Below are 17,409 nucleotides of genomic sequence, written 5' to 3'. Positions count from 1 at the left end.
CGGAGAATTGGAGGTTTGGGAATTTAGGGATTTGGGGATTTGGGGATTTTTGGGAAATTTAAGAATTTGAGAATTTGAGAGCTTAGGGATTTGGGGAATTTTTGAATTTTGGGAAATTTAAGAAATTTGAGAATTTGAGAATTTGAGAATTTGAGAAGTTGAGAAGTTGAGAAGTTGGGAGTTTGGGGACTTGGGGATTTTTGGAATTTTGGGAAATTTAAGAATTTGAGAATTTGAGAGCTTAGGGATTTGGGGAATTTGGGAATTTTTAAATTTTAGGAAATTTAAGAAATTTGGGAAATTTGAGAATTTGAGAATTTGAGAACTTGAGAATTTGAGAATTTGGGAGTTTGGGGATTTGGGGATTTGGGGACTTGGGAATTTTTGGAATTTTGGGAAATTTGAGATTTTGGGAGCTTAGGGATTTGGGGATTTGGGGACTGGGGTATTTGGGAATTTGGGGACTTAGAAATTTGGAAAGTTTTAGAAATTTAGAAAAATTTAGGAATTTTAAGAATATTAGGAATTCTAGGAATTCTGGGAATTCTGGGAATTCTAGGAATTTTAGGAATTTTAGGAAATTTAGGAATTTTACGAATTTTAAGAATTTTAGGAATTCTAGGAATTTTTAGGAATTTTGGAAATATTAGTAATTTACAGAATTTTGTGAATTTGGAAAATCTTAGGAATTTTTGGAATTTAGAAAATTTTAGTTCTAAGAATTTGAGGAATTCTAGGAATTCTAGTAATTTTAGGAATGTTAGGAATTTTAGAAATTTCAAGAATTTTAGAAATATTAGTAATTTACAGAATTTTGTGAAGTTGTAAAATCTTAGGAATTTTTGGAATTTAGAAAATTTTAGGAATCCTAAGAATTTGAGGAATTCTAGGAACTCTAGGAATTTTAGGAATTTTAGGAATTTTAGGAATTTTAGGAATTCTAGGAATTTTAAGAACTTTGGAAATCCCAGTAATTGAAAGAATTTTGTGAATTTGTAAAATCTTAGGAATTTTTGGAATTTAGGAAATTTTAGGATTTCTAAGAATTTGAGGAATTCTAGGAACTCTAGGAATTTTAGAAATTCTAGGAATTCTAGGAATTTTAGTAATTTTAAGAATTTTGGATATCTTAGTAATTGAAAGAATTTTGTGAATTTTTGGAATTTAGAAAATTTTAGGAATTCTAAGAATTCTAGGAATTCTAGGAATCCTAGGTATTCTCGGAATTTTAGGAATTTTAGGAATTCTAGGAATTCTAGGAATTTTAACAGTTTTGTGAATTTGGAAAATTTAAGGAATTTTAAGAATCTTAGACTTCCACTAAAACATCACCCCCCTAATTCACATTTAAATTAAAACCAAAAATTCCGAATAAACAATTCCGCACAAAAACATTTATTAGCACCCCCAAATAAACTTCCCCAATCATCCCTGAACACTGGACATCGTCCAAAATTTCATACAAAACAATCCCAGCTAAAACGATCCTCCTCCGATCACCTAATCTTCATCCACGAACAATCCTCTTCCACAGCACTCTTCCACTTCTCCAAAGGCTGCTTTCCATCATCGTAAACGCGTTTGTGGGAAGACAAATTGCATTTGCAAGGCTCGATCTTTCTACTAGATCTCCGATTGGTATTCTTTTCCTTCGGTATTCTTTGCGCGGTGATTATGGTTCTGATAGGGTCCTCGCAGGCATTGTCAGATGACCGTCGTTGATCCGCAACCTCGTGCAGCGTCTCCGTGGATCTCTCCTCTGTGGTGGGTCTATCGGTCAGTTTGTTCACAAAGTGATCCAACGGATTAAGATACTCAATTTCCAACTTCCTCGACACGCCGGTGATGTCGGCGCCGGTCAACGATGTCTGGCTGTCCTGCAGGAAGTCGAACAGGTTCACGGACTCGTTTGACTGCGAGTCGAACAGATTCAGCTGCATGGAGTTCAACACCACGTCGCCGGGTGGGTACTTGTCGCCGTAGAGGTTCTTTAGGCACGACTCGAAGGTTTTGTACCTGTGCGAGGTGTGTGCGGTTAGAGACTAGGGGATTTGGGGGGGTTTGGGTGTTTAGGGAAGTTTGGGAATTTGGGGAAATTGGAAAAATTAGGGAATTTTGCGAATATGGGAAATTTAGGGGACTTGGAGATGTGGGAATTTGAGGATTTGGAAATTTAGGGAATATTAGGGGATTTGGAGAGTTCGAGAAATTTTGAAATTTTGGGAATTATAGGCATTTAGGGAATTTGGGGAATTTGGGATATTTTGAGGAATTGGGGAATTCGAGATTTGGGAATTTTCAGTATTTAGAGGATTTGGAAAATTTGAGAATTTAGGGATTTGGTGATTTAGGAATTTGAGAATTTGAGAATTTGAGAATTTGGGAATTTGAGAATTTGGGAATTTGAGAATTTGAGAATTTGAGAATTTGAAAATTTTAGAATTTGGTAATTTGAGAATTTGAGAATTTGAGAATTTGGGAATTTGAGAATTTGAGCATCTGAGAATTTGAGAATTTGAGCATCTGAGAATTTGAGAATTTGAGCATCTGAGAATTTGAGAATTTGGGAATTTGAGAATTTGAGAATTTGAGAATTTGAGAATTTTGGAATTTAAAAATTTTGGAATTTGAGAATTTTGGAATTTGAGAATTTTGGAATTTGAGAATTTTGGAATTTGAGAATTTTGGAATTTGAGAATTTTGGAATTTGAGAATTTTGGAATTTGAGAATTTTGGAATTTGAGAATTTTGGAATTTGAGAATTTTGGAATTTGAGAATTTTGGAATTTGAGAATTTTGGAATTTGAGAATTTTGGAATTTGAGAATTTTGGAATTTGAGAATTTTGGAATTTGAGAATTTGAGCATCTGAGAATTTGAGAATTTGGGAATTTGAGAATTTGAGAATTTGAGAATTTGAGAATTTGAGAATTTGAGAATTTAAGAATTTGGTAATTTGAGAATTTGAGGATTTTGAGTTTGAAGATTTGGGAATTTGCAAGTCCGACAACTTGAGAATTGTAGAATTTCGAGATTATCAGAATTTTACAAATTTTTGATCAGTCGACTTGGAAGCTTCGCGTCTTATAAACTCCAAAGTTTAAATTACTTAGTGACTTGTAAATCTGGGAAATGTAAAGTAAAATTTCAATTCCGATATTTCCCAGACTTGCCATCTACAGTCAAGGTTTGATATAAGCGAAAATTTAGACTCGACAGTTTCGCTTATATAAAATCATTACTCTGCTTCTCAAATACATCACACAACAGACATTTATACCTATACGAATTATAGTTCCACGTGATATCCACCACAGGAAGCTCCTGATCCGTCTTCACAAACGTGCACGAGTGCTTCACACTGAACACCAAACTTCTATTAGCATCTTTTCCTATTTTTCTGACCGAGGATACTTGTGGAACTACAGGAGACGACGACACAGTTCTCAAATTCGTTAGAGATATCTTCGAGTTTGATTTCACGTCGAATATAACTGGTTCCTTAGGATAATACTGCAACAGCTCTAGAGATGATCTTCTGTTCACATCTTCCGTGCAGGCGTAATAGTGGAAGAGGGTACACAGCTTCTTTGGGTTTAGCTGGAAAATATTAAGGGGGGCAATATCTTTAGAATCTTAAAAAATTACAAAATCCTTAATTTCCCAACTTCTGAAGCATCCAATTTCCCAATTTCTCAATCATCCAATTCCCCAATTTTTCAATTTTTTAATTTACCAATTCCTAACTTCTTCATTTCCCAATTTCTCATTTCCCATTTCCTCAGTTTCTTAATTTCTCAATTTCTCAATTTCTCAATTTCTCAATTTCTCAATTTCTCAATTTCTCAATTTCTCAATTTCTCAATTTTCCAATTTCCCAATTTTCCAATTTCCCAATTTCCCAATTTCCCATTTTCCCAATTTCCCAAATCTCTAAATCTCTCAATTTCTCAATTTCCCAATTTTTCAATTTCTCAATTTCCCAATTTCCCAATTTCCCAATTTTCCAATTTCCCAAATCTCTAAATCTCGCAATTTCTCAATTTCCCAATTTCTGAAGCATCCAATTTTCCAATTTCCCAATTTCCCAATTTCCCAATTTCCCAATTTTCCAATTTCCCAATATTCCAGTTTTCCAATTTTCCAATTTTCCAATTTTCCAATTTTCCAATTTTCCAATTTCCTATTTCCCACTTCCTCCTGGAAAAGTTGGGAAATTTGACAAATTGAGAAATTTGGGAAATTAGGAAATTGAGAAATTGGGAAATTGGGAAATTGGGAAATTGGGAAATTGGGAAATTAGGAAATTGGGAAATTGGGAGATTATCAGATTGTGAGATGGGGAAATTGGAAAATTAAGAATTTGGGAAACTGAGAGATTGAGAAATTAAGAAACTGAGGAATTGGGAAATTGGAAAATTGGAAAATTGGAAAATTGGGAAATTGAGAAATTGGGAAATTGGAAAATTGAGAATTTGGGAAATTGAGAAATTGAGAAATTGAGAAATTGAGAAATTGAGGACTTGAAACTTGAGAAATTGAGAAATTAAGAAACTGAGGAAGTGGGAAATTGGGAAATTTGAAAATTTGAAAATTTGAAAATTGGGAAATTGGAAAATTTGGGGATTTGAGAAAATTACCTACTACACATAACCTATCAAAATATGTTGCAAAAATATAAAGAAAACATAAATGCAGAAAATAACGTACAATTAGCATGCGAGGTTGAAGAAGCTCTCAACTACAACAACAGGACCTAGCAAACACACGAGAAAGATATAAAATACATAAGTTAGTCGATGAAATAACGTACAATTAGCATGTGAAGTTGAAGAAGAAGAGGTAACAGAAGAATCATGGTGAAAATTATGGCGCAGATGTTCTCCATGACGAAACCGACGAATCCCTGTTTCTCATGAAAATGTCTTCAGCCTTTGCCTCATCGTTTCGTTGCATTTGTTATCCACGGAACACATGGTAATTTTATGGGTTCATTTTGCGTTTTGATTTGAAACGACGGACATCGTCGAGGATCGATGATCTGTCATTCGTTTGTTCGTAACCTCTCGAGCTTGTGAACCTTTCGACAATTTGTTGACGTTGACGTGTAATATGTGTCCGGTAGATTTTTTATTTGATATTTTTTGGCGCTGAGAACATGATCTGTTTTTATGAATGACGTTTTCATTATTGCGTTTATTTATGTAAATTTTATTTGGTTTTATGTTATGGAGTTTGGTATAGGGTGTGGTGCTTTGTATGTATTGAAATTTTTAGGGTTTGTTGACAGTTTATGTGTATGGAAGTAAGGTGATGTGTGGGGACAATTTTGGGGGAATTTTCGTACTTTGGGATTTTTTAGAGTTTTGGAGTCTTTGGAATTGAGAAATTTAGAAATTGGGAACTTTAGAGTTTTACTATTTTCTTAATTCTTAAATTTCTAGTTTTTCAATTTTTCAATTTTACAATTTTCTGGTTTCCATGTTTTCCCAATTCCCAATATTCTAATTTCCTTATTTTCCAATTTCCCAATTTTCCAATTTTCCAATTTTCCAATTTAAAAATTTCTCAATTTCCTAATTTCTTAATCTCTCAATTTCTCAATTTCCCAATTTCCCAATTTCCCAATTTCCCAATTTCCCAATTTCCCAATTTCCTAATTTCCCAATTTCCCAATTTCCTAATTTCCCAATTTCTCAATTTCCTAATTCCCTAATTTCCCAATTTCCCAATTTCCCAAATCTCTCAATTTCTCAATTTCCCAATTTCTGAAGCATCCAATTTCCCAATTTCTCAATCATCCAATTCCCCAATTTTTCAATTTCTTAATTTCCCAATTCCCAACTTCTTAATTTCCCAATTTTCCCATTTTCCAATTTTCCAATGTTCCAATGTTCCAATTTCCCATTTCCCACTTCCTCAGTTTCTTAATTTCTCCATTTCTCAATTTCTCAATTTCTCAATCTCTCAATTTCCCAAATTTTCAATTTTCCAATTTCCCTATCTCATAATCTCATAATTTCACAATTTCCCAATTTCCCAATTTCCCAAATCTTTCAATTTCTCAATTTCCCAATTTCTGAAGCATCCAATTTCCCAGTTTTCCAATTTTCTAATTTCCCACTTCCTCAGATTATTAATTTCTCAATCTCCCAATTTCACAAATTCTCAATTTTCCAATTTCCCAATTTCCCAATTTCCTAATTTCCCAAATTTCCCAAATTTTCCACATTACCCAAATTACCCAAATTTCCCAAATTTCCCACATTTCCCAAATATCCCAAATTTCCCAAATCCCCAAATTTCTCAAATTTCCCAAAATTCTATGTATAGTTTCATCGTCATCACCGACTCCGTGTTCCCATATAAAATAATGAACAGCATGAAATTAAATTTATTAATTGACTCCCCCAGTCTCTTAAAGTAAAATTAATCCCTCCACTCCGCTCTCTGTTGGGAAGAGATTGACATTTTTTGCATCCTCAATTAGAGCTAATTACTTAAATACGTGTCTCGTGGACCATTAAATAGGATTATGAGCTTACATTAGCTAATGTACAATACATACAAATGATGTCGATTTCTGGATGAATTTTATTTAATAATAATCTCTTAAGTGCCTTACGTTAATGATAGAGATATATGCACATTCACAAAGATTTCTTTGATAAAAACCACCATACTTCATCAGATACCTAAATCATTAAATAACACTAATAGTGTCTCTAAAATTTAATAAAAATTTAAGATCTGTTAATCTAAAATTTATGAAAAATTACAAGTTGAATTTATAGATGATTTAAAATTCGTTTCTGGAAGAGTTACGTAGTTGATTAAAAAATAATCCTTCAAGAGTCTTATGTTAATAAATGAGAAACATTTTTGATAAAGTCACTTTGGAGAATTAAATTTGAAATTATTCGACGAAAAAATTATTATGATTAACGTAGATACAAAATAACATGGTGTTTTATTTTGATGCTTAATAATTATTAATAAATAATTGCCTTAATATCGTAATAATATAAGAGACATAAAGTAGCACTTACAGTACATTATTTTGAAACTTAATAATTTCTCAATAAATATTTCCTTTGAAATCATAATAATCAATAACAATAATTTATTAAAGAATTATTAAGCTTCAAAATAATATACCTACACCTAATATTAAAAATAATACAAGTATTTTATGTTCACGTTAATAGATCGGCCATCACGCGTCGCGAGCGGCGGCCATTTTGTGCACGGCGTTTCCCGCGCAGTTCAAATCGAACGAATGACTTCCGCGACTTTCAGTAGAAAACTATCTCGTTTCAATGGAGAATTAGTCGTCGTTTGGAAAATCCTTTCCCGGTCACCAGATTCGAGTGAACGAGTTTGCGGTGAGAAATTTCAGAAGGTGTTCAAAGTATCGAGAAGCTGACTTCAGTCAAAGAAAAGTGGAGGCTGGCGATAAAGAGAGAGAGAGTTCCTTCAAGGTAAAACACGTCTGCGTTTACTTCCCGAGCGAAGGAGGAAATTCTTTGTATTTTTAAATGAAGTTAGCGAGAAAGGTGTACACCAAAACTTTTTCTTTCCTTGGTTCTTTCAAGCGCCCTTTCACCCCTTTCTTTAAGTTCGCTCGAGGATGAGGTCCCTCGCGATGTATTGCATGCTGAATCCTTTTTGCGATTAGGGAGCTTGCAATCGTGAGAGTCGGAATTGGAATTTTGAAATTCAAACTGTAAAACTGAAAACTGATTCAAAAACCGGAAACCCCGCAGTCTAAAGAACTTAAAAACTGAAATATTCCAAACAACAAAAATTGTAAAATTGATATATGCGTCCAACACAATGTCCGTAATATACCCAAAGTAGAATCTCGTCGAAGGCGAACCGAGGCAAAGGTAATTTCGTCGAGCGATCCGTAAGAAGCGTCCGAGTGGCGCGTGACCGCTGACCCCGGCCATATAACGGATACAATTTAGGAGCGGTCGAAACAGGCAATAGCGCGTCCTTCGGAGCGTAAATCATTCGGTGGGTGGTCCGGGCCGACTACACGAAGGAAAATGGAGAATAGAAGTGCATATCTTAATTACAATATTCCCACGGGTTGAACACAAGAGGCTGTTGGCCGGCCCGTCGACCGACCAAAACCCCTTCTCAGCCTTTCTAGCCGGCCTGTAGGAATTTAATTAATTTGCCAGTGGCAACCAGCCTTGCTGCTTGTCGCTACACTGAAATATTGTATCCTTCTCACCCTTTAAAACCCAGCGGCAACCCTCGAGCACCACGCCGTATCGCCTTTGCCCTCGATTGCCCGGCTCGTGTTCCCTTGCTACGGTAGACGAGCACCCGTTAATTGTTCTGATATCATTGAATTTCAACGGGATATTGACGTGTGGAGGATACTGGATTCTGTGGGGATCAACGTGAGATGAGAACGTATTTGGGTAGTTATAGTTTTGCTCTTGCGTGGGAGAGGGGTTTGGGATGTGGAGAGTTGAAGGAGGGATATAAGCATTTGGCATGGTAGGATCTTTGTGACGCATCTTGTGACGCAAATTAAAATTAGTACCATCGAGTTTTCGTGACGCACCTTATGATGTAAAGCAAAATTAGTACCATCGAGTTTTTGTGACGCATCTTATGACGCAAAGGAAATTAGCACCGACAAGTCTTAATGACGCACCTTATGACGCAAACCAAAATTAGTATCAGAGTCGTAGTGACGCACCTTATGACGCAAGCCAAAATTAGCGCCGACAAGTCTTAATGACGCACCTTAGGACGCAAACTAAAATTAGCACCGACAAGTCTTCATGACGCACCTTATGACGCAAACCAAAATTAGTATCAGAGTCCTGGTGACGCACTTTATGACGCAAAGCAAAATTAGTACAATCAAGTGTTTGTGACGCACTTTATGACGCAAGGGAAATTAGCACCGACAAGTCTTAATGACGCACCTTATGACGCAAAGCAAAATTAGTAACATCGAGTCTTCGTGACGCACCTTATGACGCAAACCAAAATTAGTACCAACAAGTCTTCATGACGCATCTTATGACGCAAATCAAAATTATTACTATCGAGTCTTCGTGACGCACCTTGCAACGTAAAGGAAATTTGCATCGACAAGTCTTCGTGACGAACTTTACGACGCAAACCAAAATTAGCACCAACAAGTCTTCATGACGCACCTTATGACGCAAACCAAAATTAGCACGATCGAGTCTTCGTGACGCACCGTATGACGCAAACCAAAATTAGCACGAGTCCAGAATTTAATACCAATTACAATTTACATGATCAAGGATAAATTGAAAGTACACCTAACATTTCAACTTTCTTCACTCGTTTTAACATTGCAGTAATGATCACCGACAACCCATGACTTGACCCAGGTGTTTGGACTACCCCAGTCAGAATAGAAAAATACCCACACGTATTTTCGGTGGTATTGGTCACAATTGAGTCAAAGAACAAGTCGGCAAACGTTTCGAGTGGTCGAACGTCAGAACGTCATATTGGACTGTTCAAGGTGGGGTCCCTTGAACCTGGCTCAGCCTACGCGCCAGGAACAGGGTTGTCTACAGTACATACCGTAGTCAAGCCAGGAATTGGCGCGTGGGAGGCTGACCCAGGGTTGGAAGGACCCCAATTGGTCAGAAGAGAAATGTCGCCTAGACTCACACGTATTTGTGGCGGTAGTGTTGGCTCGAGCCAATTAGGCGAAAGTGACAGGCAAACGTCTCGATAGTGCGAATTGCTGCAGTTATTGTCATTATTCTCATTCGCCGAAATGTAAGTGGAAGGTGGGTACCTTTTGGGTCTCACGCGCCAACTCCTGGGTTGTCTACTGTAGAACGTATAATACAAGAGTATGATAGAATCTACATACAAGGTTTTACGTGAACCATTTTTACATCATTCAATCAAGGTTTTACATCATCAAGGTTTTATGTCATCAAGATTTACATCATCAAGGTTTTGTATAATCAAGGTTTTGCATCATTTAATAAAGTTATTCAAAAGTTAAAATTTGTCATCAATACAATTATATTAACAAGTTTAACGAACCCATCTAAACTTCTTATCAATCTATTTTTAATAACAAAGTAAAATTTATTGTTGAGCAAATTTTTATTGCGTCCTTATACTAGAAGCGTTGGTTAAAGAATTAAAGAATGAACCTGAACTACCCCTTCAAAAATAACTGATAATTCGTACGGACCCATTGGGGCGTATAATAAATAATTTTTACGTTGGAAAAATTCGTGAAAAAATAATCGAATAATTAGATGATACCATAGATAATATGGAAATAATGATGGTAATGGAAAAGAGGGGATGATGCGCAGAGGAATTCCGTGCCAGATCGAAGATAATGGCAGCGATGAGACGGAAAAGGAGTCGATCAGAGGAGTCACTTATCGACCGAAGAAAGTCGTTTAACGGTTCGTTACGAACGGAATTCCTTTTTATTTCATCTCGAACCAACCTCCTTGCTTGCCAGCCAAAGAGGACGACATTTCACGGCGGACGAAGCGAAATTGGCACATTGACATATCGTTTTCGCCAATCTCTGTTATTGTTATTGATCTCTGCCCTGTTTTATCCGGCAGACATTTTGAATAATCTCGTTCACATGACATCAGTTTCGCTGTCCATATTTATATTTATTGCGTGTGAGTGGACGTTTCGTTGGACATTTTATGGACTCTAGTTATTAAGCTGCATTGTATAATTTTATTGTTAATTTTTTACAAACTTCTAGAATCAAATTCCGTATATTTTGAATTTACCAAAATTTCACGAACACCAGTATCCCCCCAAGTTCATTAAAATTCCTCAAACCCTAAGAGCAGCATCCTCAAGTTCCAAATCTTCGAGTCCTCAAACAGAAGCTCCCCAAATTCGTCAAATGCGAGCAAGAAAAGAAAAGCGTTTAATCATCCCTAACAAAGCACCGTGGTATCCCGATAAGGCAGAATCAGGAGCCCTCCGAACACAGGAATAAGTGTTATCAAAGCTTCAGAACGAATTTTCCGGCGGTAAACTACGTCCGCCGTGAAAAGTTAGAAGAACGAACCCGGCCAATAAATCCGACCCCAATGTCAACTCTAACAACGATCCATCCTGACCAGGGGTTGCTCAAGTGGGGAGGACAGTTCAATAGGGAGGAAAGAAACGAACAGGGTAAAGGTGGTAGCAATAGCATCGACAAAGCTGCGGTTTCCAATTTAGTAGCACCACTTTATATACAGTTCGGAAAGGCTGAAAGAGGGTCGGCGTAGAAAATGGCGGGTTGGGTGTCCAACGGTAAAAGCTAGCCTGAACGAGGTGTAGAGAGTGAAGCGGAGACAGGCAGACGGAAAAGGTGGAAAGTGGAGGAACTTGTAAGGCAACGATGAAAGCCCACAACTTGAATGCTTCCTTCTGATTGCCGTACGAATGTCCCGGCGATTTTCAACGGGTCATTGCTGTTTCCGTTGCCGACGCATTCCTTTTGTCGATCTTCGCTTCGTACCACAAAAAATATTACGCTAACTCGGCGCTTTGAAAGATATTACAAGAACATGGGTTTAGATTATGTCTACAATGCAGATTACTCGTTATATTCGCGTAATCTTACCTTCTGATGTGTCATTTTTGCGCTACGGCTTTATTCGTCTATGAAACATGCGGACGCACCGTGTGCGTCATACCTGCCTATGCCGGTTCCGGCCAAACCGTGCGAGATACGACTTTTTGTCAGAGGAGCAAACTTGCTTAGAATGGGCCAAAACCCCCAGGAAAATTGTCAGAAGCGGCGTAAAGCGGCTGACTGAGGAGATGTTGATGAGGACGGGATCCGCTGGCGTCATACCGGCCTATGTCGGTTCCGGCCAAACCGTGCGAGATACGACTTTTTGTCAGAGGAGCAAACTTGCTTAGAATGGGCCAAAACCCCCATGAAGATTGTCAGAAGTGGCGTAAAGCGACTGACTGAGGAGATGTTGATGAGGGCGGGATCATACCTGCCTATGTCGGTTCCGATCAAACCGTGCGAGATACGACTTTTTGTCAGAGGAGCAAACTTGCTTGGAATGGGCCAAAACCCCCATGAAGATTGTCAGAAGTGGCGTAAAGCGGCTGGCTGAGGAGATGTTGATGAGGACGGGATCCACCGGCGTCATACCTGCCTATGTCGGTTCCGGCCAAACCGTGCGAGATACGACTTTTTGTCAGAGGAGCAAACTTGCTTAGAATGGGCCAAAACCCCCAGGAAAATTGTCAGAAGTGGCGTAAAGTGGCTGATTGAGGAGATGTTGACCAGGACAGGCGAAGGCGGCATATGAGTCTATGGTTCTTGAAACGCCATCGGTATTTAAAGAAAAACAACCAAACCAGTACAATTAGAACCCTCATTAGCTAGTTTGGGGCTACACATGCCACAGAAAATATGACTCCAACTCTGAACAGTGACGGTGGTTTTGAAACAAAGAATTAACTGGTGCAGCTGGTAGATGATAGGACTTTGAGTAAGTTGTAAGAATTGGTAGAAAAATGAAATTGTTAAGAATGATCTTGCGAACAGGAAGTTAACAACTCGAAATCTGTGCATGCTGTTTCAGCGACTGTTTGCTGATATTCAGAAACTAGAAGCGTGTAATCCAACAGTCGAGAATTTAGGGCACAGAGGGAGAGAGAATAAACGTTTCAACGTGGACACAGTTTTAGATGTCTATGACCAAGCCGGCGGGCAAACACTCGAATGATGTCGGAAAATTGGTAGTACATTTCCCGTTCTGGGCGAATTATATTCAGCGAACCGTGCATCCTTTGCGACGAGTCGTCAACGTTAACTCTCCTTTCATCACGGGGTCCGCACATCAAAAGCGAAATTTAATTAATTAGGTAAACAAGGATTTTCATGCAACCCCAACGACGGCTATTAATCTCTCGGCATTAACGATCCCGGGAATGGAGTAATATGAAAATCGTTTTCAACTGAAAAGAAACGATATTACGGTAATAACTTAAATAACCTGACTACTTTGTCCGTTTCTTCCTTTTAACTTTTATCTCTCGTTTCTATACGAGTATGATAATATTAAATTGATACTGAAATATCACAAATTATTTAAAACATAAGTACATAAACAAAGTCAAAAGATTCAGTCATAACCGAAGATTTGAATAGTACACAAAAATGGCGGGAATAGAAGCGCGCGAAATTTGAATATGAAAAGTCAGAATCTGCAAGAAATTAATATTGCACAAAGTACAATGTTTATAAATTGACATTTTCTTTATAATTAGCGTGTTTGAATAGAATCTGACAATTGCAAAAATTAAAATAACACAAAATTCCTAAATAACAATATTTGCATAATGGAATTCTTGTTCAGAACGTAGCGGACTATCGTTTTGAGAAAAAATGAGAATGAAATGAAAATACGTAATTAAACCTGATAGCACAATTTGAAATTCATTCGGAGCTCGAATTAATACGGTTATCTCGAATTTGGTTAAGCAATCTGCTGTTTATTGAAACTATCGATTGAAAATCGAGCGAGGCAGCGCTGGTTTAGTCGGCTGTCTATGGAAAAATCGGAAATTATCTAAAGTAAGCTATCATAACCACGTCCCGGGTATAGTTTACAGACACCCGATACAAAGCATAATAAATACCCTTTGCTTCAGTCAGGAAGTTAAATATTAATTAACGCAACCCCGCTAATGGACCCTTTGAGTGCAAACGAACGAGAATCTAAGAGCCTGAAATTTAGTATCGTCACGTTGTGTACGTTGTTTCGATTGCACAATCTTTCGATTGCTGAGAAAAAAGGGAGTTTCTACTAGTGGCAATTTCTGTCGATAATGTGTTTACAATTGTACGATGCATTCTTGTGTCATGTAACAATGTCGATATTAATTGTTTCGTAATTTGTAAATACAAGAAAAATTCTTTGGAGGAAAATTTTATTATTTGGGAAAAAAAATAGACCGATAACTTTGGTCGATTTAGAGAATCTGGGGAATTTGTGAATTTTAGATTTGCGAAAGTTGAGGGATTTGGTGAAATTTTGTAATTTAGGGAATTTAGGGAATTTGGGGAATTTTAGAGATTTGAAGAATTTTTGTAATATAGGAATTTTGGGGAATTTTGAGAATTTGAGGAATTAGGAGAATTTTGGTAATTTTGATAATTTAGGGAATTTTAAGAATTAGGAGAATTTTGGTAATTTAGGGAATTTAGGGAATTTGGAGGACTTAGGGAATTTAGGGAATTTGGAGAACTTAGGGAATTTAGAGAATTTAGAGAAGTTAGAGAATTTAGAGAATTTAAAGAATTTAGGGAATTTAGGGAATTTTAAGAATTAGGAGAATTTTGGTAATTTAGGGAATTTAAAGAATTTAGGGAATTTTAAGAATTAGGAGAATTTTGGTAATTTAGGGAACTTAGGGAATTTAGGGAATTTGGAGAACTTAGAGAATTCAGGGAATTTAAAGAATTTAGGGAATTTAGAGAATTTAGGGAATTTTAAGAATTAGGAGAATTTTGGTAATTTAGGGAATTTGAAGAACTTAGGAAATTTAGGGAATTTGGAGAATTTAGAGAATTTAGGGAATTAAGAGAATTTAGGGAATTTTAAGAATTAGGAGAATTTTGGTAATTTAGGGAATTTGAAGAACTTAGGAAATTTAGAGAATTTAGAGAATTTAGGGAATTTGAGAGACTTGTAGAATTTTTATGATATGACATCTAGGGAATTTTTAGCATTTTTGTCATTTAGGGAATTTCAGAAATTAGGAGAATTTTAGTAACTTTGGTAATTTAGGGAATTTGGAGAATTTAGAGAATGTGGGGAATTTGGGAAATTTAAGAGATTTGAAGAATTTTGGTAATATAGGGAATTTGGAGAATTTGTGTAATTTATTGAATTTTAAGAGTTAGGGGAATTTCAGTAATTTTGGTAACTTAGGGAATTTGAAGAATTTAGGGAATGTAGAAATTTAGGGAATTTAGGAAATTTTGAGGATTCTTGTAATTTAGAGAATTTCAGGAATTTAGAGAATTTTGGTACTTTTGGTAATTTAGGGATTTTGGAGAACGTAAGGAATTTTGGTAATTTTGGTAATGTAGGTAATTTAGGGAATATAGGGAATTTGGAAGATTCATGTAATAATTTTAAAAATTTTAGAATCTGAAGCTTGGGTCATCGAAAATAAAATTTAACCATCACACTGTAGAATTTGTGTTTGCTCAAATATTTCGAGCATTTCTTATTTAATATCTTAGTCAGTTCGTTCCACGAACTACAACAGTGTGTCAAAAGTTCAAAGAAACAGGACGTATAATTAATTACACTGAGTGCTAATTTTCGACGGCAGTGTCACCAACAACGATGACTCCAGTTAATTAGCAAAGAGCCATTTCAGTAGTTAAGTAATTGCTGCTTAATTTTCTTCTGGAGCTCGAAAAGAAGATATCGTAAGATAAATAGTCCTCGTGACTATAAATCTTTTATTTATAATAAAACAGTTTACGAATAAAACGTGTTAGAATTAATTTCTTACGTAATCATTTATGGAGGCGAAGAAAGAATATAATATAAAAATGATTAATTATGAATATATTGGATTAGTTGTGTAACTCTCAGACAGTGTTATGAATAAATAAAGCAGTCGGTAATGGTAAAAGAATAATTATGCACGCGATTTTCTCACGTACGGAAAAATCGTATTTACCGATGATCACCGATGATCACCGAACGCATCCGAATTCGGAGGAGACCGCATGCAGGTGTGGCTCAGTACGCGTTCGACCTCGGAAGGGGGAGGACGTCAAATTTTTTTTTCCTTTTGTTTTGTTTGTTTATTTGTGCGATGTAAGGTTTGTGTTTTTATGTAATTTTAGTTTAGTTGCCTTCAAAAGAGATTTAGTTTAGTTGCCTTCCTATATTATCACACTTCTGGTTTTTATTTTCCTTAGTTATTTATGATTGACTATATATCAGTAATTATAATAATAAACATTGCTATGTGAGCTTTTCATGTTTCAGAATAATTTTAATTGTTACTTGTTGACTTTTCGTTTGTTTAACGTGTCAAATGTAAAATTTGAAATTGTTTATTTAGAAATTAAATTATAAATTTTATGATACACACAGGTAGTTATGGATTTGGAATTTAATACTCGATTAATAAACCGAGGAATAATAATTACAGACACGTGGGTGTACAAATAAGACACTTCTGAACTGTTTATAATATTTTTTTTTGTAAAACTTATTGAAGATATTTAAAATTTATATATGTTCATTTACAAAATTATTTTTTAAGAAATTGAATATGGAATTTAAGAATTGCGCCATCTGACAGAAAATACTTGAAATTATTTGCTATTTTACAACTTTTACCTGCAGTCGCTAAACAGTTTTCTTAATCAAAAGATGGCGCTCAGTTGAGGTTTCAATATTTTATTTTAAGAGAACAACGTGAATTTTTTTTATCAAATTCCAGCTATTTTCTATAAACTTCAAATTGTAGAAAAATTAATATTTTAAGTCAAATGTAAGTCGATTTTTTTTCAGTTTATCTATTGCGTTACCATCGGTAAATATCGTTGCAAGATGGCGGTAGAATTAAAAGGCGCCATTTTTAAAAAGTGCGATCAGTCAAAGTGAAATTAATTTTCGTGTTTTAATTTCTGACTAATTAATTGTGATTGTGTAATAAATCTTAGAATCTGCAACATTGTATATTAATTTTTATTTTTTTTTCTAGCACTTTTAGTAAATTATAGAAAAATTAATTTTATATTATGTTTGCACTAATTATTCTGTTTTTATGTTTCAGAATTGGAGACAGAAGCTTCACCAACCATTTTCAAATTTGGCGCCACAATTCAAATAAAAAAATTTATACACATCTGCATAAATATACTTTAAATTTAGTTTGGAATGTTATTGTTAATTATATGATGCTATGTAATGGTTATATACTATTAATATGTTTATGAATTATATATGTTTATAAAAAATTGAAACTATGTATTTAAAAATTTAATAAAAAAAATACAAAAGTCTTCCAAATATTTTCCTCCTCAAAAATCAACATGGATATACATCAACAAATATATATAAACAAATTAAATAATGAGTTAAAAATAATTAAGTAGTTGAAAAAATTAAATATTAAGTAGAAGGTATATTTAAGAGCAGAAATATTTTATACAAATTATATGCAAAATATTGACATGAATTTATATATTTAAATATATGATAGGAAATATAAATAAATGTATGCATTTCGCAATAACAAAATACACCATTTTACATCTTCCTTTGTATTAAACAAACTTGTCTATAAAATTTACTCACATTATTACAAACAACGAGAATAATAAAATTGAAAATAGACAATTAGACTAAAA

The 17,409-nt window shown here is 35.3% G+C and overlaps 1 protein-coding gene and 1 long non-coding RNA gene across 3 annotated transcripts; one reads left to right on the top strand and one right to left on the bottom strand.

Moving 5' to 3' along the window:
- Positions 1-1,372: 1,372 nt before the first annotated feature.
- On the bottom strand, positions 1,373-4,955 carry LOC105662303 (uncharacterized). Of its 2 annotated transcripts, XM_076537058.1 has the most exons (4): positions 4,813-4,935; positions 4,710-4,755; positions 3,280-3,599; positions 1,373-2,016 (listed from the first exon to the last, which is right to left on the bottom strand). In XM_076537058.1, exons 2-4 carry the CDS (start codon positions 4,716-4,718, stop codon positions 1,497-1,499), a joined length of 849 nt encoding a protein of 282 aa, XP_076393173.1. In that variant the 5' UTR covers positions 4,719-4,755; positions 4,813-4,935; the 3' UTR covers positions 1,373-1,496. The 2 variants fall into 2 exon arrangements, with proteins under 2 accessions (XP_076393173.1, XP_076393172.1); XM_076537057.1 differs by lacking the exon at positions 4,710-4,755 and having other exon boundaries at positions 4,813-4,955.
- LOC143265366 (uncharacterized) lies at positions 4,848-16,977 on the top strand. The gene is made up of 3 exons (XR_013039841.1): positions 4,848-4,976; positions 7,208-7,480; positions 16,833-16,977. It is a non-coding gene; the product is annotated as an uncharacterized LOC143265366 (long non-coding RNA).
- The last annotated feature ends 432 nt before the right edge of the window (positions 16,978-17,409 follow it).

This window comes from Megachile rotundata, chromosome 11, assembly GCF_050947335.1.
Source record: "Megachile rotundata isolate GNS110a chromosome 11, iyMegRotu1, whole genome shotgun sequence".
In the NCBI taxonomy this organism is placed as follows: domain Eukaryota; kingdom Metazoa; phylum Arthropoda; class Insecta; order Hymenoptera; family Megachilidae; genus Megachile; species Megachile rotundata.
This window is presented reverse-complemented; position numbering and strand designations above follow the sequence as displayed.